At 46.6% G+C, this 25,090-nt stretch overlaps 1 protein-coding gene across 2 annotated transcripts in view; it reads right to left on the reverse strand.

Moving 5' to 3' along the window:
• Window positions 1–593: 593 nt before the first annotated feature.
• LMCD1 (LIM and cysteine rich domains 1) overlaps window positions 594–25,090 on the reverse strand; it is a 58,458-nt gene continuing 33,961 nt past the window's right edge. Inside the window, exons 3-6 of one of the 2 annotated variants that reach the window (XM_072785296.1) lie at window positions 23,777–24,032; window positions 16,446–16,775; window positions 3,606–3,821; window positions 594–1,273 (exon numbers count right to left, since the gene is read on the reverse strand). In XM_072785296.1, the coding sequence (XP_072641397.1) occupies window positions 1,115–1,273; window positions 3,606–3,821; window positions 16,446–16,775; window positions 23,777–24,032 (961 nt within the window). In that variant the 3' untranslated portion in view covers window positions 594–1,114. The remainder of the gene's footprint in view (window positions 1,274–3,605; window positions 3,822–16,445; window positions 16,776–23,776; window positions 24,033–25,090) is intronic. The other variant, XM_072785297.1, reaches the window with a different exon arrangement.

Consider the following 25,090-nt stretch of genomic DNA (forward strand, 5'->3'; position numbering starts at 1 on the left):
TTTTTGTCTTTGTATCCCCAGTAGAAAAAGAGATTCCTTTTCTTAGAAGTCGTGGAAAGGAAACTAATCTGGGAGCTGCAAATGCTCAGAGAGGCCATAAAAAGAGAAGAAATCTGGCCCAAGACCTATTCTGTTTGGCTCATTCAGTGTTCACTTGGCAACATTGAAAAGCAGAGAGATTTCTCATAAACACCCCATATTTTTTCAGTACTGCCCACACTGGTCACCATGTCCCACAGGGCACCCGTTGGCTGAGCTCAGGTGGTCCCATGTGGCTCTTTCCCAAAGGTCCACCTGGTCTTACTTCCAGAGGATTTCACTCATTACCTGTGAGGGCAGCTGACCAGCTCCTGGGGGGCTGGCTGCTTTTTGGTGTACCGTGAAATCGGACACGTTCTGCCCCTGATCAGGGGGACACGGGTTCTGCCCTGAGGACCTACACTCTCAAATCTGATGAGACACAGTTGACAGAGAGGCACAACGGCACTTACGGCACCTCCTGCCACCACCCGCACTCAGGGTCACAGGGTTTGCAGGATGCCACGAAATCATGGTAGTTATCTACGGTGTAAATAACTGCATCAGGTCATATGTGAGCTACATAAAACTTTTATTGATACGTTATCATGCCAAAAAAGTTTTTATTTAAAATTCAAATTCCATTTGAAAAGGAGGCCGCAAACGATTGTTGGGATCCCAGCCTGCTCCTTGGAGGAGCCCCCATGTTCACAAGAAAGCACGCACATTCTACAGCTATGTGATTTGATCACCCAGAACTGTATTCTGGGAAACTCCTAGAGATTCCTTGCAGGATGCCAGTTGTGTCTTTAGTCGGTAGCTGGGAAACAACAACAACAACAAAATAACTCCATTCTAAGACTTCTCAGAACATTTCTGGTTTTGCAACTACTGATCCTCAGGGACCTACCAGCACCCAACCTAGAATATATGTATGTATGTGTGTGTGTATATATGTATATACATATTCCCGCTGAAACATCACTGTTTTTGTTGCTTGCTGCTGTTACATCAGACCCTTAGGATGGCTTCAGCACACCTGGCCTTCCTTCTTGGTGGGATCCTGTGGATTCCGGCTTGTGGATGGGCAGGCCCCTCAGGAGCGTTTGGACTTGCTACAAGTTGGGCACAGAAGCTGCCCCTTGGTGACGATATATGCCCGGCCACTCAGCTGCTGCTCACAGCCCTCGCAGACAAAGTGCTTTCGGTGCCAGGCCAGGTCTTCCACGCGCTGGTAGTCCTCTGAGAATATAATCTGGGGAGGGGAGCAGAGAAGATGCACGACTCAGGTTCTGTCCCCCATAGAGACAGTGTATGGAGGACTAGCTGTAGAATGGCGGTTCCTCCTCCTCCAATCTCGTCTTTTTTTTTTTTTTTTTTTTAAAGATTTTATTTATTTATTCATGAGAGACACACAGAGAGAGAGAGAGGCAGAGACCCAGGCAGAAGGAGAAGCAGGCTCCATGCAGGGAGCCCGACGTGGGACTTGATCCCAGGACTCCAGGATCGTGCCCTGGGCTGAAGGCAGGCGCTAAACCGCTGAGCCACCCAGGGATCCCCTCCAATCTCGTCTTGACCTCAAATGCATCAGTGGAGGATACTGATCTAAATCTCAGGCAGCAAGTATAATATTTGGCACAGGTCATGATTGCATTTTAGCTTCTTAGATGGGGAAAAAAAAAAAATCTCTGCCACAGGCGGGTTTTACTTATCTAGCTCTTAATACTCTTTTGCCTAAATTCAAAACCCAGTTGTGTTCTAAGATGGGATTATATACCCCAGTGAAGACAGCCCAATGACAGCTAAGGGCCAATGGCCAGTCTTCAACAGTGAGGTCACACGGGGTCACTTGGGCTTGGAATAAAGTAACACTTTGGAATATGTATACATATGCTGAGGAATCCCTGAGGCTCAAAAATTGCAGAACAGCATACTTATTAAATGTGCTTTCTGATTTGGGGGCCCAAAAGGAACCAGGGAACCAGCTGCATGACTTTGGGCAAATTACTTAATCTCTCTATGCCTCAGTTTCCCAATCTGTGGAATGGGGATTAAATACTACTCATCCCATAGGGTTTTATGAATGCTACACGTGTTACTACATAGGAAGTACTTGGCATAGTGACTGAGACAGAGCCAATGCCATGTGATTGTCACTGGCCTCTCTGAGCTGCTCTCTTTTCAAATGTAAAATGGAGATAATGACTATCTCTCACTATTGTGAGATGAAAATGGGACATCACAGATAACGTGTGGAGCAAATGGCTGACCCAGTGTAAGTCCTTAATAATGGATGGAATGTTGTGATTCTAACTATACTGTTGTCCTCATAAAAATGAGGTTGTGGGGGGTTGGGGCGCTTGGGTGGCTCACTGGGTTAAGCATCTGCCTTCAGCTCAGGTCATGATCTCAGGGTCCTGGGATCGAGCCCTGTGTCGGGCTCCCTGCTCAGCGGGGAGCCTGCTGCTCTCTCTCCCTCTGCCCCTCTCCCTGCTCATGCACTCTCTCTCTCTTTCAAATAAATAAAATTAAAAAATCTTAAAAAAAAAATGAGGTTGTGGGACAGGCCTGCTAACAGTCCTTTCCCCTCTTAACCTCACTTGACAACACAGTTATTAGGTAAGACAGCTGTAGGGCTTTAACTTCATATGAAGAGCAACATGTGGAAGGTCAGGGGGAGGAGGCAGATATTGGCTCAAAATGAAGAAGTTTCTAACCCTCATTTGTGCTAGTGATTAAGGTAGTGAGTTTCCCGTTGTCACAGGCGTGCAGACTCTGTCACTGCTAATGTGTCTTAGAGCTCCTCTAGCCTGAACTCATATTGGAGAGTCAAACCCTTTTCATAGCATCTCTATTGTATTAAGTTAATGTTTCAGTATCACATCACATTATATTACCTTATAAGACTACTAGTAGCTCCTATTTATGAACTTGGTCAAGTTTTGTGCCATGCATTTTCATGAATGATCTCATTTTATCCTCATAGCAACCCCTTGGGATGGGCCTATTTTCCTCCCATTTCATAAGTGATAAACTGAGGCACAAGAGTTAGGTAACTACACCACTAATTGTGCACAGCCAGGTTTGAATGGGGGCAGCCTGCTTTCTGGGACCCACCCCTCATCCCAGAATGTTCTTCCAAGCACTTACTAAGTGCCAGGCATCATGCCAAGGATAGGACCTGACAAGAAGGGACGCCTGGGTGGCTCAGCGGTTGAGCATCCGCCTTTGGCCCAGGGCGTGATCCTGGAGTCCCAGGATCAAATCACACATCGGGCTCCCTGCACGGAACCTGCTTCTCCCTCTGCCTCTCTCTCTGTCTCTCATGAATAAATAAATAAAATCTAAAAAAACCTGACAAGAATGACACGTCTGACCCATCCCAAACAACCCCATGAGTGCAAACTAATTTCTGCCCCACTTTGCAAATGAGGAAACCGAGGCTGAGCGCAGGAAGAGAGCTCTGAGCTTCAGTTTTCCTATCTGTGGATCACTATCACCCATGAAGCCACTCTCCCCTTGGCCTCCGGGTCCCCTCCCACAGTAGCGGGGGTACCCTCCACACTGTCCAGCCCCCCGACTCTTACCTCATCGCAGCCAGAGCACCGGGGCCGCAGGCTCTCGCAGTAATGACGGCCACACCAGGGAGCACCGTCCTTCCAGAAGTAGATGAGGTCCACCAGCGGCTCGGAGCACTTGACACACACAAAGCAGGTGGGGTGCCACTGCTTGCTGTAGCCTGCCCTGTCTGAGTAGACCACAGGGCTGTCGGCGGGGGCCACTCCCTTGCAGAACTCACAGACCTAGAAGGGGAGGAGCACACCAGGGATGCAAGGGGGTCAGAGGACACTGTGATATGGGTTTGAGTTTCCACTCAACTTCCTGAGGGAGTTTACTTTACTTCCTGAGGGTCCTCCAGTGAGTTACTGTACCTCTCTGTTCCTCAGTGTTCTCATCTTCAAAGTGGGATAATAACAAGGCCTACCTCGTAAGTTACTGTGAGGACTGAGTAACACTAGTAGTTTAGCTCACTGAATCCCAAACTTTTTATCCTCCAGGACTCTTTAGGTTCTTACAAATTATTGAGAACCCCAAACAGTTTTTCCTCATATAGGTAATAGCTGCTGAGATTTACCATAAGAAAAATTAAAACTGAATATAAGACTAAGCAATTACTTAATAATTCACTTAGAAATCATAAACCAACGTGTTAACATAGATAGTCGCAATTAAAAATACCTCTATTTTCCCAAATAGAAAAATTTAGTGAGGAGAGAGGCGCTGCTTTGTATTTTTGCAGATCTCTTTAATGACTAGCTCAATAGAGGACTATGGGATTCTCACGGCTGCTGTAGCTCTGTATCTTTTGCAATATGTTGTTTTCTTTGAAATATATGAAGAAAATCTGACCTTACACTGGTATGAAGTTGGAAAAGGAAGGGAGGAATATTTTAAGAGCCTTTCCATATAACTATGGATATTGTATCAAAACTGGACAAGTGGTAGTTTCCCCAAAGTCAGTGTGGAGTCTGAACCATATCAACCTTCCATCCTAGTTACATTAAAACCCACTGGATCACCTGCACTTTGGATCTTTTACCCACACATAATTATCTTTTAGTGAGCTTTAAGTTTTAGAGGAGTTCTAGATTTACAGAAAAATTGTGAGGATAATACAGAGAGTTCTCATATACCCCACACCTAATTTCCTCTGTTTTGAACGTCTTAAAGTAATATGATATACTGGTCACAATTAATTAAGCAATACTGATGTTAATATTAACTAAAGTCTCAACTTTATTTAGATGTCCTTTAGATTTTACCTAATATTCTTTTTCTATTCCAGGATATATTACATTTAGTCCTCCTATCTCCTTAGGTTCCTCTTGGCTGTGATTTATCAGACCTCCCTTGTTTTTTGTTTTGTTTTGTTTTGTTTTTGAGGGAGTTAGAGAGAGAGAAGCCTGAGCTCAGGGGTGGAGGCCGAGGGAATGGGAGAGAAAGAATCCCAAACAGGTTCTACATTCATTGTGGAGCTGGATGTGGGGCTTGATCTCATGACCTGAGTCAAAACCAAGAGTCAGACACTCAACCAACTGAGCCACCCAGGTGCCCTAGACTTCCCTTGTTTTTGATGATCTTGAGAGTTTGGAGGAGTACTGGTTAGGTGTTTTGTAGAGTGTCCCTCGGCTGGGATCTGATGTCATTGCCATGATTACATCGGGAGGAAAACCACAGAAATTAACTGCCATTCTCTCATGACATACTATCCAGAGTACATATTAAATATATCAAATCTTTTGAGTCATTTTGGAGTTATTTCCTGCTCCTCAAAATTCTGGTGATGCTGATGCTGATGGTGGCTCTATCATTTCCTTAAGAGAGGTCTGTGTCCAACACTATGCTCAGGATTCCATGCTCCTTACTAATACCCCTTACAGAAACCCTGGAGAGTTACGCCCCCTTCTAATTCAGCTCCCTTTTAAGGAAATCATTATTTCCCTCCAGACATTCCCTCTCAGAGACGTTCAGTGGTTGCTGTAATGCACAGCTGGAAGGCAAAGCTGGGATTTGAACATGGGCCAAGCCTGACTCGGAAGCCGAGTTTCTTACTACGACCCTGTGCATAGGCATCAGCAAACTGCAGCCACTGCCAAACCTGGCTGCTGCCTGTTAAGACCCACCAGCTAAGAATGGATTTTACATCTGAACTCCAATTCGGTGAAATGTTTTCTTCCTAGAAAGAATTCCATTTTTCTCATTAATGAACTTGAATTATGGAGTGAATTGTGCCCCTCTAAATTCCTATGTTTAAGTCCTAACTCCCAATGTGACTGCATTTGGCCATAGGACTTTTAGCAGGTAATTAAGGTTAAATGAGGTCATAAGGGTGGGCCCCTAGTCCAATAGGACTGGTGTCCTTATGAGAGACCAATCACCTGCTCTCCTTCGCTGCTCTCCTTCACACAGGAAAGACTGTGTGAAGACACGGAAGGAAGGCACCTATGTACAAGCTAGGAGGAGAGGCTTCATCAGAAACCTACTGTACCGGCACTTTGATCTGGGACTTCTAGACTCCAGAACTATGAGAAAATAAATTTGTTATTAAAGCCACCCAGTCTCTGGTATTCTGTTATGACAGCCTGAGCTAATATAACCTGTATTACAGAAATCTAGGCTTAATGATATTACTAGATTCTGAATTTCAGAAATAGAAAACTTGGTGGAAATTTGTTTTCTCTCTTGATACATGAGGTACCTATATGATATCAGTTTTGGCTCTTGGTTTATAACACCTGAGATATTTACCACCTGGCCCGCCACAGAAAATGTTTGCAGACCCTGGCTTTAGATGAGAAATTGATCTAAGCACCAATTATATATCAGCCCAAACAGAAACATTATTTTGTCGCGCCAAGATGAGTAGGCATGTGTTAAGAGCTTAAACACTTGGTATTCTTAAGTTACAGACTTGAATGACATACTTAATATATATTCTTATATACGAAGAGGATGAAATAAGAACTGTGATGATGAAAAGTAGGGAAAGAGAACCAAACGACAAAGAATGCCCACGTACTGACAGGGGTCCCTAAGCATAGTTGTTGTGGAATGAATGGCTAGATAAAACATGTATTTGGATAACTAATCTGGACTGCCTGACAGTGTTCCTTAGACTGTGCTGGACTTGTTTCAGTTATGCCCCCAAGAATGAATGGTGTGAGTCCTTCACTACAATGAAAACCCTGTTCCCCTGCACATGACTGAGTCCCAGCTCCCATGGAGCTCATCAGAGGGTCTAAACCAAAAACAAGTGATGAATCATCATTGACTTATTTTCACTATCCTTTCAGCACAGCTGGGAAGTGTAAACTCTTTGGCAAGCGCTGTATGAGTACCAAGTGAGTTTTCTGTCTGACTGGCTTTCTAAGTTTCACGGGACGAAATTTCCAGCCCCTTTATTCCCACGCAGATGGGACTTAATGTCAATCCACCACCTAGTTGGGCATCACTGTGATATACCAGCGGGGCTTCCAACTCCAGATTTCCAGATGTTGCTTAATGTGGAAGCAGGGAAAGGGGGTATAAATGCATCTGGATGTGTCTGGGGACCCTTGGAAGGCACCCACAACCCACAAAAGGAAACAGGGGGACGGAAGGTGAGAGAGGTGGTTTGGGGGACCATGAGCCTGGGTTATGGTTTTGACTTCTGGAGGTAATGGGGAGCCATTACTGCTTCTCGAGGCTGGGAACACTGTGTTTGGTTCTCACTGCAGGGAGATAATTCCAGTGACAGCCGCAGCCCAGAGAGGGGAAGGGAAAGAGATCTGTGCCCGCGGAGCTTGGTCCTCACTGCATCTGAAAGCGCTGTCTCAAGTGTCTCCCTCAATGAGGAGTGTCCCTTCCCTCACTGTTCCCCCAGCATCCCTGGCTCATGGCCTCATTACTACCAGTAGCCAGCCCTTTTAAAAGCAAACAGTGTCACTGCCATTTTATGAAAACAAGATGTCCAAGTAATGAGCCCTGTCAACATGTGTCAGGAACCAATTTCCTCCTCTGGCCTCTGAGTTATTTTCTGTGCTTTCCTTGTCATCTCAAAGGATAGTAGATCTAACAGTGTCCTGGCTTGTCAGCCTAGTGGCTCCTCAGGCCCCAGGGGCAGGCTGGCACCCAAGAGTCAGAATGCCTAGCCTGCTTGGCTCCAAAGATCCTGGGCCTGCCTTTCTCTACACAAACTTATTCTGCTACATCTTTGGTACTGAAGTTAACAATTTCTAAATTGCAGTGGATGATTGAGAGTCGGGCTAGGTGTGTGACCTTAAGCAAGTTACTCAACCTCTCTGTGCCTTAGTTTTTTCACTCATCAAGAGGATACTAATAATATTAATATCATATAGTTGTATAGATTAAATGAGATAATAGAGTTAATGGACTTTCTTAGGGCTCAATAATAATTACCTAAAATTATCCATACTCAAGTTCTCTTTATAGATGAAAGACCTGTAGCTCAAAGGGTTAAATCACTATCCCAAGATGAGAAAGACATGTTGAGGGCAGGATGTGCTTTTGGTTTGGACTTTGGGGTTTCTTTCCATAACACCATGTTCACATAGATTGACAGGACATTATTCCTCCCGTCAATGAGCTTTGTTTTTTCCCATCTCCATTTTTTCCATCTGTGCATGGCCAGAAGATAGAGTTGTGTGAATTGCACTGTCATTCGCTCCCCCAGGCTCATGGACAGTCAATCCCTTCTCCCAAACCACCCCCTGTAAGACAGTGATTCTCAGACCTGAGTCTGCTGGGCACCCCCAGAGGGCTTGTTAAAACAGATTTGTGCCCCGCACCTGGAGTGTCTGATCCAGATAGGTCTGGGATGAAGTGCAGGAATCTGCAGGCTCCTGGGGATGCTGGTGTGGTCAGGGCACCATTTTGAAAACCATGGTTACAGACTGTTTAAAATGACCTTAAAAATAAACTCAGCAAAAATGACACCACCAATTCAGTTCAGTTACAGCAAAAGCCAATCTGAATTCCTGGGATGCCTTAATTCTAGACGATTTTTAAGAAAGCCCAGTGTGGTCATTCTCAGGCTACTTTCCCTATGAAGGAGATAGTGTGGCCAAGTAAAAGTCCCTTGGGACTATGTTAAGAGGCAGAGAGAATGCTTATCATTAGCCTATTAGTTGGTTCTTATTCATACTCTCAACCGTCTAAATTCGGAGCTTGCTCCTGAGAAACTTCCTAACATTTGCCATAGAGCTTAGTTTGCACACTGATTCCCCTCTGTGGGGAGGAGGTGTGGTACAAAACTTTCACTGGGTGGAACAAACGTGTAGTTTGTCCTTGTGCCACTGAAGTTTTGCCCTGTCCCTGTTCAAATGGTCAGAGATTCTTAATAAAAAGGGTCTAAATGAAAGGGTTTCAAAATTCTGTACTTTGGGCCTTTGTAATCTGTAAAAACACCTGCTTTGAGAGAGCTGAGCACTATTTTAGATTTAGCTGTCTCAGAAGCTAAGACTTTGAAGGGTTGGGGTTCCCTAGGTCATGGTGTGTGGAAATGACATTGGCAAATTCTTGGACACTTCTCCAACCAATGAGGTGTCAAAGTCGCTTCCTTTGATTGTGGTCCCTCCTTAATGACTTGCTTCTATTGAACAGAATGTAGTGGGAGGGATGTTACAGATTCCTGAGGTAGGTCATAAAAGACAACAGTTTCCTCCACTGGGATCCCTCTCTGTATACACACCTTGGGAGCCCTGGGCAGGCAGGAAAGGAATCCTGAGGTCTCTTTGCCAGGGCAACCATGTGGAGAAACCACACAGACATAGGGGAAGAGGCCCTTGGAGCCCCTCCCTGGCTGGTCCAGTCCAGCTGTTAGTGTCTTCCTAGCATCAAAGCCACAAACCAGTAAGACAACAAGCTTCAAAAGACTCCAGCTCCCAGCCTGCAAACTGCTCCCAATGATGCCACATGGGCAGTGTGGCACTCAACCCTGCCCAAATTGCTGATTTGTCGGTAAGATAGATATTAATATTACTTTTTTAAGCCTTGGGGAGGCTTGACATGCAGGAGTAGGTGACAAGAACATCCAATGTGGGCACACAGAATTATTAAGACTTCAGAAATGACAGTAACCGAGAAACAGAGTGTTTTAGGCAACAGTAGATTAGGGATAGTAGCCAAGAGTTACGTGGCCAGAGAACTGTCTCTAAGGACGGAGCTGTATTGGCTTTGAGTGAAGGATCAACAGATAGGCCGAACCCTCTCTGGACCAGTGATAATCTCTCTGTTGGGGTTGCCAGAAGTTCTATCCCAATCATTCTGTTCTTTTCTGGAAGGCTCTTATCCAAAGGCCTACTCAGTCTAAACCCAGAGTGCCTTGTGAAAATCTCACTATTACAATACAGTAAATATTAACACAAGGGCCTTGAATGCAGGCACTGGGTTCTTTCCAACACAAATACTCAACAATTTATTTATAAACAGCATCTCCCCATTTCCTCTTATGGTGATTATTCACCATCTTTGCTTTGCAGCCTCATGTATCCCAAAGGTTTCTTGTTTTTTCTTTTCTTCTTTCCTTTTTTGGCTCAGTGTCATTTTTGGCATCTTAAGACTCGTGTGTTCTCTTCCCTCACACTGTTATCTCCCTGAGACTCTTCGCAGTACAGATTGGGCAGGCTGCGGGCAGTGGTTAGGGTGGTGAGCTTTGGAAGGAGATCTGTACCATTGCTTCATCACTGTGAGCCCTTAGACAAGTCACCCACCTCTCTGTGCCACAGTTTCCTCATTAGGAACATATGGCAGGCCGTGGCTCATAGGAGATGCTCTACATATGGTGGTCACTGTTCTTGGCCAACTGTTTCACCTCATGCTTCTTCTTGGGGCAGATAATTGAATGTGGCTCTCTGCCAAGCAAGGTAGCATGTTAGGCATTTCTAACCGAATCTCCCTCATTGGTTATCTGATAAAGGGAGAACACAGAGCCAGGGAGCCTTAATAAATGCTACCCTTGGAAGAGAGGCTGTCAGCCTAGGGTGTTCTCAAATCCAGATTTGACAAGTGTGTTGGCAAGGACTGTCTTCCCACTAAAGGAAAAAGCCATACGTGCGGTCATCCATGTTGCAATGGCCATGTGCAGTGCCTGCAGCTACACATGAGTTATGGAAATAGGAGCTTCCATTTGCTGGAGTCTTTGTAGGGTTTAGGGTAAGACAGGGCTTACTTCCAGTTCTGGCTTAACTACTCACAAGTTAGATGACTAGAAAAAGGGAAAATTATGTTTTTTAAGAGAATTCTTAGGATTCAGTAAAACAAGACTATGTGAAGCCTTTGGCATAGCTCTGGGTACAATCTCGACAGTCAAGGAATGGCAGATGACATCATCATCACCCTATTAACCTATACTAGCAAATGACGTTGTATAAAACCAAAGTAATTCATAAAAAGCGAATAACCATCTTCTATAGTATTCTGGTTCTGGGGTGAGCGAACTACATCTATGGGCCAAATCCAGGCCACCACCTGTTTTTGCAAATAAAGTTTTATTGGTATATGGCCATAGTCACCTATTTAGATCCCATCTATGGCTGCATTAGGGCTACAAGGCCAGAGCAAGTAGTTGTGACAGAGACCGTATGGCTTGCAAAGCCTAAAATATTCACCATCTGCCTTTTACAGAAAAAAATTTGCCAACTCCTGTTTTAGTCAATGGAATATTATGCAGTCCACTCCAGAAAAAAAAAAAAAAAAAAGATGCTTGTGAAGCCTCCGTGGCAACATGGAAAAGTATTTATAGCATAAAAAAGTGGGATAAAGGGAATTTTCTGTGGAAAGAAATTCCTTTAATGTCGTTAAAATATCTCCGCTGTAAAGGAGGGAGGCAGATGTTGAGAAGCTTGGTAACTATGGTGATTTTCTGGGTCTTTTGGCCTGGGTCCCCTAGCTCAGGCAGGTCTCAGGATGTGGGGGTGGGGCCCCGGTTTCAAATTCCCAGAGAGGGGCTGGCAGGAGAGCCAGCCTGCCTAGCCCACAAGCCAAACATCTGCTGCACAAAGATTTGGAAGTGCCTTGCCCACAAATATGTCCCTTGTTGGGGCAGGAGGCAGGCTGCGCAAGCCAGCTGCTGTAAGTTTCCATCTGAAAGGCGGACCTCGGTGGGAGGGGTGCTGCGGGGAAGGGGCTGGGTGGGGGGCACCCTGCAAGGATGATAAATCCTAAGGGTGGAGATTACACTGAGTGTTAGGTTTTGGCTTTCTTTCCCCTTTCTTCAGTTACAAGTTTGGGGTGTCGGGAGAGGCGGAAATTCCATGCCCAGGAAATCCGTCTATTTCATTTCTGAGAAAATACCAAGTAAGCATTCTAAAGGGGGAAATGGTTTGGTGGGGCTGTTAACAATCAGAGCATTGAGGTCATTGCCCTTGCGGCCCAGGCACTCATAGGTTCCATCCAGGTGGGAGTGGTGGGGAGCAGAGGGCTGGAAAGCCACGTGGGGCTTTGCCATTCTGGAATGAACGTTCCAGGTTGCTGGAGCTGGCAGTTCTCTGGCCATGGAGCCCTATGAAGCCCTCCAAACCCATAAGAACTCATGGTGGGTGGGATCGGGGTGTGATGGGCAAGTCCTTCCACTCATTGTTCTTGGCATGCAGACCTGCGGTCCCCAGATTTTTCATTGGCCGAGGCTGTGGGTGTCTCCAAACACTACTGCTCATCCAACTAACTCATCGAACAAACCATCCTGTTGGGGGTGGGGAGGCCTGTATACAGACCTGGAGTTGGAAAGCTGGGTGCATATCTGTACTCAGATATGAGTAGCTGCACAGCCCAGGTGCCGGTAAGTTGGGCTCAGAGGGTGCAGTTCCCACAAGCGGGCTGGCCCACCCACTGTTACCTGGCCTCACCCCTAACTCAGTCCGTGGGGGCATTTCCACATGGGCGATTTGGAAAAGGCTTCTGGCAATAGTGCTCCTCTGGTCTGGATAACCCTTTCCTCTGAGCACATTTTGGTGGAGCAGCCTGGTGAGGAGGACTGGACAGCCTGACTTGGCCATTGCCGGCTTCGGGCCCCTCCCAAGGTCTCTGAGGAAGGACATCACTGTAACAGGCTGACAGAGGCTGGAGAGCCATCCTGCAGTGTAGCAGAGAGGAGAGGCAGCCTGTGGCCGTAGGTTGCTGAGCAGTGTGATTGGGTGGGGTGTAAGGCAGTGTATAAATCAGTTCTGTGTTTCCAGAACTCCTCGTGGACCTTTCAAGGAATGGGAGAGCGCCGCGCAATGCCCTCAAAGCTGGACTCCCTAAGCCAGGAGGCCAAATACATCTAGAAAATGCCTGTGTTGTCATCTCTTCGATCCTCACCATATACGAATTTGGTGAGGTCATTTTTCCTGAGCCTATATGTAAGATTATTTTTGACTTCTTTAGCAGTGGTTCTCAGAAGTGTGGCCCCCAGACCCGTGCCAGCATCAGCCTGGGTGCTCAGTAGAAAAGCTGATTCTCTGGCCCTACCTGCACCTACTAAGCTGGGGTGGGGCCCAGCCCTCTGGATTTTATTTATTTATTTATTTATTTATTTATTTATTTATTTATTGCCCTCTGGATTTTAACTAGCCTTTCAGGTGATTTTAGTTTGAGAACCACTGCCACAGCTCACTGGAGGCTCTCGGAGGTCCTACCACAAAGAAACCCATTTAGTTTTGGTCACTCTGTCTCCCGAACTTACATGGCCATGTAACCCCTTTATGACCTAATATCCATTAGCTTTTCAAGGAACCAGCTTTGGGCAACAGGAAAGATGGACTTGGGGTCTGACGGATGGTGGTTCAAATCCTACAGCTTTTCTTCCAGTCATTGGGGGGTGGGTTTGGGAGCTTTAAATCAGATACTCTAATACTTGGCGCTACCCTTAGGTCAGAGAAAGCCTGCCAAGTGGTAGCTGCTAATGATAGCAATAATGATCATTCTTAGGGCGGCTATGTCACCAGTGTAGTTCTAGGAAAATAGGTCTCCCATGTCCTTCCTTTTGCCTCCATTTTCCCCCCTAAATCACTGCTTGGATCTGGGGTGTCAGTCTGCGCTGTACAATTTCCTCCCCATATCTGGGTTCTCAAATTGAATGCCTCGGCCACTTCTGGCGAAGTTTATTGTCCACATCAGGGGAGCAGAAATCAGGCTTCCTGCTTGATGCTTAGCTCTGGTAAACTGTCCTACACTGCCCTTTTATGAGAAACAGAAGGCACGGCACACAGAATGGCCAGCACCCATGTCTACTTAACTTGGCCACTCACTGGGGTAAGGCAAAGCAGTCCAGGGAACACACATCCACAACTAAGTTTGGGTTTGCTGGGGACACATTGCCTATGGTCTATGTCTATCTAGCTACTTTCATAGGATTTACTCCCTGGCTTCAAGGAGATAAATAGGGCATTAAATGAGAGCACCCAGGCTTCTTTCTTCCTGGAACAGATCATAAGCAGGGTTTTATAACTCTGCATCACGTAGTACGAAAAGTATCAGATCCAGGTTCTCCTCCTTAGAAACTGTGGGAACCTTGGAAAAAGTTACCTACCCTCTCTGAATCTCTGATTCCACACCCATAAGATGGGGTTGGTGAAATTCACCCTCTTGGCAATTGTGTGAATTAATAAACAAAGACCCTGAAAGAGTGGGCAGTGTTTCTGGCTCAGAGCAGGTGCTTAATGAATAAATGTGAACTTGGATCCCATCATCATCCTAACCATCTAAATTGTCCCCATCATTCGAGGCTCTATTTAGTTAGAACACTCACTTATTCATCCATTTGTTCACTCATTCATGGTTCACACATTTATTGAGCACCCACTACTTCTATCAATGGCACCTGCTGAAGATACAGAGAGGAAAAAGACAAGCCCGCAGCACCTAGAGGTGACATAAATACACGGCATACAGACATGAAGCCACTAATTACATAACGTGTTATCTAAACAAGACTGGGGTTAGGGTAAGGAAGGAGAAGGCTGTCTTCCCCAGCCAGCCCAGCCCAACCAATACGGGTTTCCTTTGATTCTGTTTATTGTCTGATCTTGTTGTTTATGTACTTCCAAACTGTCATAACTACTTCTTAAACTTGACGGTAGGCAGAGACCTGGGTCTCAGGCCACCTTTGCCCCACTTCCATGTTGTACAAATATGTGGGGCTGAGTCAAGGATAAAATACGATCTCAGATCAGCCTCTCTCTCCTGGGAATGGCAATTGGGAAATGTCACAACGATTCAAAGAGATTGCCGTCCAATTTGGAATTATGTCGTATTTATGCTTTAAGGACAAATGACTATTTGGATAGAGGGCTGGATGGGGAGGAGACTCGTTTATGAAACATGGTAACTGAATCTAAATTTTTAAGTTGCTGATACATGCATTCTTCTTGAGAAATGGGTCTTTTCAACATCATTGCCAAATTTGTGGTAGGGAAAATAAGTTTTGTTCTTTTGTCTTCAAGTTTTCAGCTTAGAGGCCCGGGGTGGCTCAGTCAGTTAAGTGTCTGATTGAGGTAGTGATCTTGGGGTCCTGGGATCGAGTCCCGTGTTGGGCTCTCTGCTCAGTGGGGAGTCTGCTTTTGCCTCTCCCTCTCGCCCTCCCCCCATCTGTGCTGTCTCTCAAATAAATAAAATCTTTCAGAAAAAAAAAGTTCTCAGATTAACAGTATGAGGCCATAGTTCACTGGATGGCAATCCCAAATGAATGTGCCAACAAATGGGGGTTAGAGTTGCAGGATGCAGGTTTTGGATGACAAGACTGGTCCTCTCCGAATGTAGTGATAGGACCATTGGGGCTGCCATTTCTCTGGGATGTCTGGCTCACACAGGTGACTGCCAGCCTGTCACGTAATTTGAAAGGCAGGTAATTTGCTCGAGGGCTTCACATATTGGGACATTTATGTCTAAATATCAAATACAGGCAGTCGACGCCAGTTGGCTGATAGAGGCAGAGGACAAAAGGGGGCCAGAGGCCAGGAAACAGCAAACATCAGCCATCTGTGGCACTGTCTCAAGCTAGTCCTTTTACCTCCTGTGGGACAGATTAAGACAAAACAGTTCATGAGGCTTTCACCAGACACTCTGGATTCTTCATTTTTTTCTCAAACAGCCCCTAGTAGTTCACTCTCTTACAGCACATCTCCCACATGCTGCTTGAGGACACTTTCCCAAGCCCAGCTCAGACCCCATGACATCTCCCACTGAAAGCCTGCCATAGCCTCCCATGGCCCTCAGAGGGAAGTCCTACATCCACAGTATTCTCCAATGTGGGGACGGTGTCCTCTGCTTGTTTGATTTCCTGAGGCCTGGTGGGCAGTACAGCCTCGTCAATACTTGAGTGATGAATGGATGGCCTGCCTCTTCGGGAAGCGTGCCCCTCCTGACCTTGCCAGCCTCGTGTCCCCACACCACCAGCATACCGTGCTTTCAATCACATGGGACTCAGTTCAGGCCTCTGGCTCCGCAGCACTCTCTGGAACTCAGGTGCTTTTTTTGTTTTTTTGTTTTTTTTTTTACCTGCTTACCTCTTTAAGGTGGTACAGGTCTTCCCTGCAAAGCCTGAAGATCTGGATGTGTCCTGGTTATTCTTCCCAGGCCAGGATGGGCCTCAGGTCCTCCTCCAAGCCTACACTCACCCCAACCAAGGTTAGATGCCCTTTCTCTAAGCTGTGACAGTTTGGTAGTCTGGACCTGCCCTGGATGATCAGCCTCTCAAGCACAGTGATCTTATGTTATTTTCTGCAGGATAGTGCCAGGCACAGAGTAAAGAAGCACCAAATAGCTGCTGGCGGTCTGAATGTATGAAAGAATGCATGACCAACAGGAAAAAGCCTGGAGCTGGCACCCTGACCCTGCAAGCCCTGGGCCTGGTGGTTTCAGCCACACCAGGAGGCATGGGAGAGACTTACGTATTCTTTGGATGGGTCACCGATGCTGCCGTTGGTGGTTGGGGCGGTGGTCTCTGTGACCTCTGGCTTCTCCTGCTGCTTCCCCTCCTCCTTGGGCAAACCACCCTGCCCTGGGAGGGCCACCTCTCCCACGCCCAGTGCCTCGCTCTTGTATTGCTTGACAAATTCTTCCATCACTTTCAACTCATTCTCCAGAAGTCCACGGCAGCGAGAAGGGTCCTGGTCGTAGATGGGGAGCTGGTGCATGAGCTGGCGTCGGCGGTAATAGGCACCCTCGGTGCCTGTCACTGGCTGCTTCTCTTTTGGGATGAGCTCCATGTACTGCAGACCCTGGTGGGGAGGAGATAAAGCTACTGTGATTCTCAGGTAGACATGTGGAATTGGTGAACAGCTTCCAGCTTCTTCAGGTTTTCTGCAGAACCGAGGACAGTCAAGGCAGGAATGCGGTGAATTTGGCAACACCCAAGAGAGGCCTAAATAAGTTTCACTCTCCTCTACATTGTCACAGATTCACATTCTGGATGAGAATGGTGTACCTGAAGTCAGTGTTCATTTTAGATTTGTTGGCTTTGCAATACAGGTTTGGTTTCCTTCAACACCAAACATTTTTACTTCATTCACCTAATGGCAATGTTCCTAATTAAAAACAAAAGAGTCAATCTAGTTTAAAATTGCTTTTCTTAGAAAAGTATAATTAAATAATGATAGGCATAAGGTATTTCATCGTTTATTAATTTAAAAACAGGCCAAGGCACCTTCTAATAGAATGAATTGATAAGGTATCAAGGTCATAACATTTCCACATCAATTATAACTGGTAACCACATGAATAGTAATATGTCTATAGATAACTGTCCAATTTTGGCTTTTTTTTTTAAATGAACAGTAACCTTATACTTGGGTGGGTACCAGGGATGAGGACAATTGGGGAAGATAAAGGTCAAAGCCACAGAGCACGAGAAAGTGTGAAAGGAGAACTGTTTATCCTTGACAACTATTCTCCACTTCCATGCCTGTCCCTGCCTATGACCCTGACACCCCCACCAGGTTGCGTGATTCCTACTGCCCAGGTGGCCGTTGCCATATTTACCTCCTGGAACTTGCCTGCCCCATATCACATTGCTTGGGGCTGGACTTATTTTGGAATTGAATTGTGTTACTCAACATGGAAAGTCATACAATAATTCATAATGAACAACCATATTGGTTGCCTGATGTTATAAGGAGCAGGGGTAAGGGAGGAGTATATGAGTCCAGAGCCTGGTTTGCTGAGTTTCATAATAAATGAATTCTGGATAAGACCAATTTTAGAGAAGGGAGACACAGGTGACCCGGGTTCCTGTGGGACTCATGAAGTGAGAGGTGGCTGTGGATGGTCCCTAGGAGGCTCTGTCCTGGATCCTGGATCACCTGGCTGAGCCGCCTCCTGGCTCTGTGGGCTCACGGTACACCCTCTTACTATCCCTTCATTCACATAGTCCCCAATACTTTTCAAGGTGCTTTCGCCAGACACAGGAGATAGCCTGGGGTGGGGCATGGACAGAATTCTGGGGTACCAGGAAATTTGTGTTTCTAGCTCTTGTCCTGCTGCTGCTCTCTGTGTAAGACTGAAAAAGTACCCAGTGCCCGTGGACCTGTTTCATCATCTACAAAGTTCGAGGTAGACTGCATGATCTTCAGGGTCCTGACCACCATGAGAAGTCTGTGGTGTCCTTACTCAGTCCTTACCATTATTATGAGAGAGAAGCAGTAGCACTGACCCGAGTCTACAGCTCAGGAAAGTGGCTCAAGGAGCACATGGATTCGGGTTGGCCAAAGAGGCCAAGATGCTGAACCCCAACAGATGAAAGTGCCAGGGAGCCACACAGCTGACTACATGTTTGGGAAGGGCTGAGTCCTGACTCTGTCTTGGGAAAACGGGGTGCTGTTTTTCCCTGGCTCAGTATAAAACTGCAGGTAGCTGCCAGCACAAACATGCCAAGCAAGTAGGTCTTAAGAATCTAGTCTCAAACTTTGGGGTGCATAAGAATCACTTGATGGCCTTGTGAAAAACCTTCCTGGGCCCATCCTGGACTGTGATTTAGGAGTCTGTAAAAGGCCTAGAAGTGAGCACTTTAGTAGGTCCTCCTGGGTGTGTGTGAAGCAGGACATCTGAGGATTGGGGCCTATCTGGAGATAGAGGGTGGTGGTGGGACAGGATGTGACCATCAGAGGACAGGGAAAGCAGTGGACCAGCAGCCTACAGGCCGGGGCAGGGCACAGGGCCCTGGGGATGTGGTTAGGGACAGTGTGGGGGACAAATAACTACCCCAGTCATTCTTATTTCGTGTGTGGGGACTGCCCTGCTCCCAGGATCTATGGAAGGATTTTGGAGAAGTAGAAACAAGAGCGATGCTCACTGTGCCAGAATGGGCACTCAGATGGCCAACATCTCACTCATTCCAAGTGCTGAAGCAGATCTAGTTGCATGGCTGATTGAGTTCATGGGAGCACAATTTCTTCTCCTAGGAAGGCTACCGACTCCTGCAGGACGAGTGGTCGAAGGCATGGGAGGAGTAGCTCACACTTACATGGTGCTTCCTATGATCTGGGCACCCTTCTAGGTACCTGACACAAGCTAACCCATTTAATTCTCACAGAACCTCTAGGAGTAAGGAACTAATATTACCCCTCAAGAAACTGAGGCATGGAAAAGGAACCTCCTGAAGCTCCCACAATGCATCTGTGATAGAGACAGCTTTGTACTCAGCAGAGCTTGGGTCTCATCCATGTGTGTACTACTTCTTTAGGAGATGAATGATTTGCAAAGAGAAAAAAATTTCCTTCAATCTCTAGGGAGGTTTCCTTTGGTCTTTGTCACAGTGAAGAGGCTGTGTAAACACTGCCTTGTGCCATGATTCTCCAGTCCCTGGATATGGCTATGACTCTGGTCTGTAACAGGAGGTATCCCTTCCTGCTTAGCTTTACAAATAAACACTGCGGTACAAGTCCCGCAGCAGTGGCCTTCTGCAAGTGTCAACCACCTGCTTGTTGATCCCTACATTCAATGTCCTCTCATGGCTCTGTCCGGGCTACAGGTGTCTATAGCCCACAGAGCTCAAGGATTCCTGGCCAGGGCCCTGGAGACAGTGAGTGTTCCTTCCCAGGAACCTAGTGTTCCTGTGGCAGCTCAAAGACCCAGCTGGGTACCATAGCATCCTGCTGCCACTGGCATGTGTTCTGTGATGGCATGCCTTGCCTGGCTGGCCCAAGAATCCTAGTCACACACACCTGTGGCAGATGCTGTTCATTGACCCAGGAGAGGGTATCAGAGTCCATCTCGATACACCATTCAGACAACTACTGTTGGTTTGGCATGGGCTTGGGAAGGAGATGATGGGGACAGAGGTTTGGGTCAGAGTCAGCTGCCTGCGCCTCTCAGAGCTTGTAACAGAATCTCTCAGGAATCTCTCCAGGAAGCTGATTAAGGTCATGTTTCCAAAACCTTTAGCAAGAGACCTTTTCTTGGAGCAGTTAGGAAAGGTTGGTTTAGGTTTCAAGGTTTTCATGAGGACCTTTCTGAGTCATTTGGTGTTTTGCTGTCTGGCTGGGACATCTTGGGTGAAGTGGTTCCCAGAATCGGGCTTCATCAGGAGAGGAATCAAAGGGCAGAGAGAAAAGTGGAAAAGGTGCTTTATTCTAAGGGTTGGGCAGTAGGACACACATGGATTTCTGGAATCGGAAGACCCGATCCTGCCTGTTCTTTCTGCTTCTCCAGCTGTCAGGCAAGGATGGTAAATGGGCTTCGTGTTACATGTCAATCCTAGTCAACAGTGGCCACTTGGAGTGTTGTGTCGAGGATTCTGAGGCCAATGAAGGCACTACGAGAGACAGTGCCCTGATTGACCAGCCATGTTTGCCTTAGGCATGAGAGTAGAGGATGAGGTATGAGTGCCACACTTGCCTAGGCTCCTCAAAGACTTTCCCCTGTAAAATGGGGTTACGGGGATCCCTGGGTGGCGCAGTGGTTTAGCGCCTGCCTTTGGCCCAGGGTGCGATCCTGGAGACCCGGGATCGAATCCCACGCCGGGCTCCCGGTGCATGGAGCCTGCTTCTCCCTCTGCCTATGTCTCTGCCTCTCTCTCTCTCTGTGACTATCATAGATAAATAAAAAAAAAATTAAAATGGGGTTACGATGCATATAGGGAGTGGTAAGGTGTTGATGATCTATCTATTTATCTGTCATCTACAGAATGTTCAATGGATGCTGGTTCCCTTCATCTTTTCCTCCTTGCCTCCCCCCAGATCCTGGATAGCCTTCAAAGATCTGCCCAAGTTCCTCCCTATTCTTAGAAGCCTTCCTTAAAAGTGCTAATCCAAGGTACCTGCTTTTTTCCTGCCTCTCTTCCTATATGTCTGGTTCTCCTGGCCTGGCTTGGTAGCCAAGAGCCTAAGCTTTGGAGTCAGGGAGGCCTGAGTCCAAGAGATGGCTCTGCCATTTAAACCAGTGATGGGACATTTAGCTAGCTGTGTCACTTCTCTCAACCTCAGTTGCCCTCTCTGTGAATAAGTATAGTAATAGTATATATCCTTAACAGTTAGAATTTTCTAGATGAGACCATGCAAATACAGCTCTTAGCATAGGGCCCAGTACATGTAACTGCTCAGTAAATATTAGCCATTAGGTTTATTGTTACTAGCCTTAAAGGCTTAAGAATTTCTCCGTTTTTCATTCTGGTTGGGAAGGATGACAGGAAGATTCAGTCCCATTTCCAAAATATAATCAGTCCTGATCACTTGGTAATTAAACAAACATCAGGAGGGTGAATGGGAAGGGACAACTGTCCAATCTCAGAAAGGCAACTTGCTCAGGCAGGCCAGATGCAGGGCAGACAGAGGGGCCTTTATACCATGTGGTTTTACGAGCCAGCATTAATCATAGCCTGACGATGCCTTCCTCTGATTAGTCTGGGGCCAAAGCATTTGGGGTTTTCACCAGCCAGTTCCTGACGTCTACAGCCAGCTCTTTAACAAGCCGCCTGCTTTACTTTCCACTGACATGTTGTAGACCTGGGTGATGGCTTACCCAGACCTGGGCGCTGGAGGCAGACCTGCGTTTGGAGCCACCCACCATGTCCTGGTACTGCTGTTGTTGGATGCCACCCTCTGGCCCGGATCTGCCCCTGTCTAGCCCCTGCAACTGGTAAAGGCCAACTGACCACGCTGTGTTTCCCTACACGTAAAATAATTCCTACTTCACATGGTGGCTGAGCTCACAAATGCTGACCTATTCTTTTAAAATGTTTTTTTAAAAAGTACAGCTTTTAAAAAAGTAACTTTGCCAGTCTCCACTTGATCTAGAAGGGATTTCCCCATCTTTCCCTCACTTAAGCTATAGCTTAGAGCTGTGCTGCTCAGACTCTCTATGGTGAAGGATCAGGGTTTTTTTGTTTGATTTTTCCATCTATTGCAGAATGATTTGTGGGCTCGCTGCATGAGATGAGAATGTAGCTCATGCCACATGAGATTCCCACATGAGTCTGAGCATAGTGGAATTCTGTTCAGTGAGAGGAGTTCTCTGATCACAGGCATGGATGTCAATTGCTACTAAATCTCCCCAACATTTATGCTCAATTTCTGTACCTCTCGTTGTGGGCCAGTCACAGGATTTTTATGGCACAGTGTTGGTCCATAGACCACATGTGGAATGTCACTGGCCAGGAGGATGACGTAGCACAAATACTCATCAAGCCTACTATGTGCCCTGCGTGGTGCAAGTTGTTGGATAGGATGGGGCACAGGATAGGCATGGCATCTGCCCTTTTGGGGCCTTGCTTCACTCCAGTGAGAGAGATGATAACTAAGCAAAGACATACATAAGACAACCATAGCTTGCAATCAAAGCTTCTAAAGAAACACTAGAGAACTGAGAGAAAAAAAAAATGAGGGCAGCCTGGGTGGCTCAGCGATTTAGCACTGCCTTCAGTCCAGGGCATGATCCTGGAGACTCGGGATCGAGTCCCATGTTGGGCTTCCTGCGTGGAGTCTGCTTCTCTCTCTGCCTGTGTCTCTGCCTCTCTCTCTCTGTGTCTCTGAGTAAATAAATAAAATCTTAAAAAAAAATGTAGCTAGAGGATAGGTGGCATCTGCTGTAGACTGGGTGGTTAGGGAAGGCCTGCCTTGGACCTGTCAGAAAGACCTAGCCATGCAAAGAGCAGGAAAAGGACATTTCAAGGGGAGGGAACAGCAAGTGCAAAGTCCCTGAGGAGGGCAAAAGCCTAGAGCATTCAAGAGCAGGGAAGAGGAAGGTCAGGGCACCGTAAGGTCATGAGTAAGGGGTCACAGCTGTTGGGGAGCCTGTGGTGGGGATATGACCATGCAGGACTCTGAAGCCTCTCCTTTTTTTCCCAGAAGACATTTAATTAAATGCCAGGCTTGCATCCTGGCATTTTTTACTCTCATTAACTTGTGGAAATCACCTTGGCCTTTGCTATTGCAGGTATGGTCTGGCAGCCAGCAGAATCAGCATCACCTGGGAGCATGTTGGGATTGTGGAGTCTCAGACCAGCCCCAAGCTCACTAGATGTATTTCTGCAAGCTGTCCAGATAATGTATAAGGCTGTTGAAATTTGAGGGGCACTGGTCTGGTCCCTTGGGTCTTGAAGGTGGCTGCGTTCGGCATTACCTGAGGAGTCAAATACCCATATCTGTTGATTCTGATCCTGTAATCTAGAGCTTCTGATTTAATGGTCTGGGGTGAGGCCTGTGCATGGGGACTTGTTATGGGTTTTTGTAGTGGGCAGCCAGGATGTGACTTTATGCAAGTCATTTCTCTTTCTGGACCTTGTCCTTCTCTGGGTGCTTCTTCCCCAGGGTTGTGTAAAGCTAGTTCAGTTCTCCCTTCAAGCCCAAGAAGTCTCAGTGGTTAGAGAAAAGAGGGGACTGTTTCTGTGCTCCACGGCAGGCCTGCAATGGGCATATCCCAGGCCACTCTGAGGAAAAATGAACATCTCACACATGAAGACAAGCACTCTGAGAGTCTGGAATCACAAACCATCCTTTGTTCAGAAATGGGGAGCCCAAAGGGAACCATGAATGACCCTGTACCAGAGCTGGAAGGGCCCTTTATAATTCTCAGAAACACTTCTATCCATTTCCTGGATGAGGAAAACCAAGGGCCAGACAGTTTTCACTTCAAGATCACATAGTGAGGCAGGAATGAGCTTAGAATCATATCTATTCCTATCATTTCTATCATCTCGCCCTCTTCCTACCTTGTCTTTGAAATTCAGGCATAGCTAACATTTACATGGATAGGAGAACAACCCCTTGGTTGGAGGATGCTGTCTTACCAGTTTCTGGGTGACTCCAGGGGGGGCCCACTCATAGGTGATGGTGTCAAAGGTGGGATCTTTCCCAGTGGCAATGGGATTGGTCATGATCATCCGATTCCTCTTGTAAATCCGGATGCCGTCCCCACCTTTCACCCGGGCTGTGAGGGTGGAATACTTGGAGTCCATCAGCAAGCGGCCAATTTTCCGATCATCTTCCAGCTCAGAGCTCAAGCAGTGATCCTCATGGCTGCATTTGCATGACTTGCATATTTTCCTGGGGTGGGAGGTTAATTGGGACAAATGAGATCAACCTCCAGAGAAGAGGAGCAGAGTCTCCTGCTGGTAGCATCTGCCTTTTTGAAAGCAAGTTCAAGGTTTAACTTTAGTAACTTGGAAAGGTTTGCAGCAGATGAATGGTAACATGAGACCAAAAGGCCTTGGGATTGGGAACTGAGTTTAGGAGTTGGGAACTGAGTTTAGGAGACTGTCCATCAGTCGGTCTATGGGGAATGTGGGATATGACTTTTGCTGGTAAAAAGAACAACACATTTTTACTCACAGTGATTATGACAGCAAAGGTTGGTTCATTCATTAGAGATGCTTGAAAGCAGGAGTCTATATGATCTGTGGGCTGAACCTGGCCCACAACCTGGTTTTGTAAATAAAGTTTTATTGGAACATAGCCATGTTCAATTCATTTACATATAGTCTGTGGATGCATTTGGGCTAAACAGGCAGACTCGAATAATTGCAACAGAGACCATGTAGCCCACAGAGCCTAAAGTATCCATGATCTGGTCCTTTGTAAAAAAAAAAAGTTTGCTGACCCCCGCTTTAAGGAAATCTTGAAATGGTCTCCCAAGATTCATGAGCCTTGGAGCTTCAACAACTTTCACTCTTTAGCACTCAAACTGAAGTTAGAACACAGCTGGAAATTTTCTTCGGAAAATGGGTGGATAGGACCCAGGGGGAAGGGAATGAGCTCAGGAAACCCCTTAGGCTGGAGAGATTGATGTTTGCTGGCAAGGCTCTGCTGCGAGGCTGAGAGAAGGAAAAGCATCCTGGGGGAAGCGTCAAATTCACTCGAAAGCCTGATGCTTCTCTCTGACAATTACAGACTACAGCATCTGGCTGCTTCGTGCCCATGCTGTTGAGGTTTTGAAATCCAGAGGGTTCAAGGTATAGAGGAAAACCACTTCCCTCCCTTTCTGGCCTGACACCTGAGGCGTGCTGTATCGTGGCTGCTCTCACGCATGAGATTTAAGAACTTGTTAATAAGTGAAGTGAGCAACGTCAAGCCCTGCGACACGGATGAGGCAGGCCCGAGCAAGA

Source organism: Canis lupus, chromosome 19 (genome assembly GCF_048164855.1).
Source record: "Canis lupus baileyi chromosome 19, mCanLup2.hap1, whole genome shotgun sequence".
In the NCBI taxonomy this organism is placed as follows: domain Eukaryota; kingdom Metazoa; phylum Chordata; class Mammalia; order Carnivora; family Canidae; genus Canis; species Canis lupus.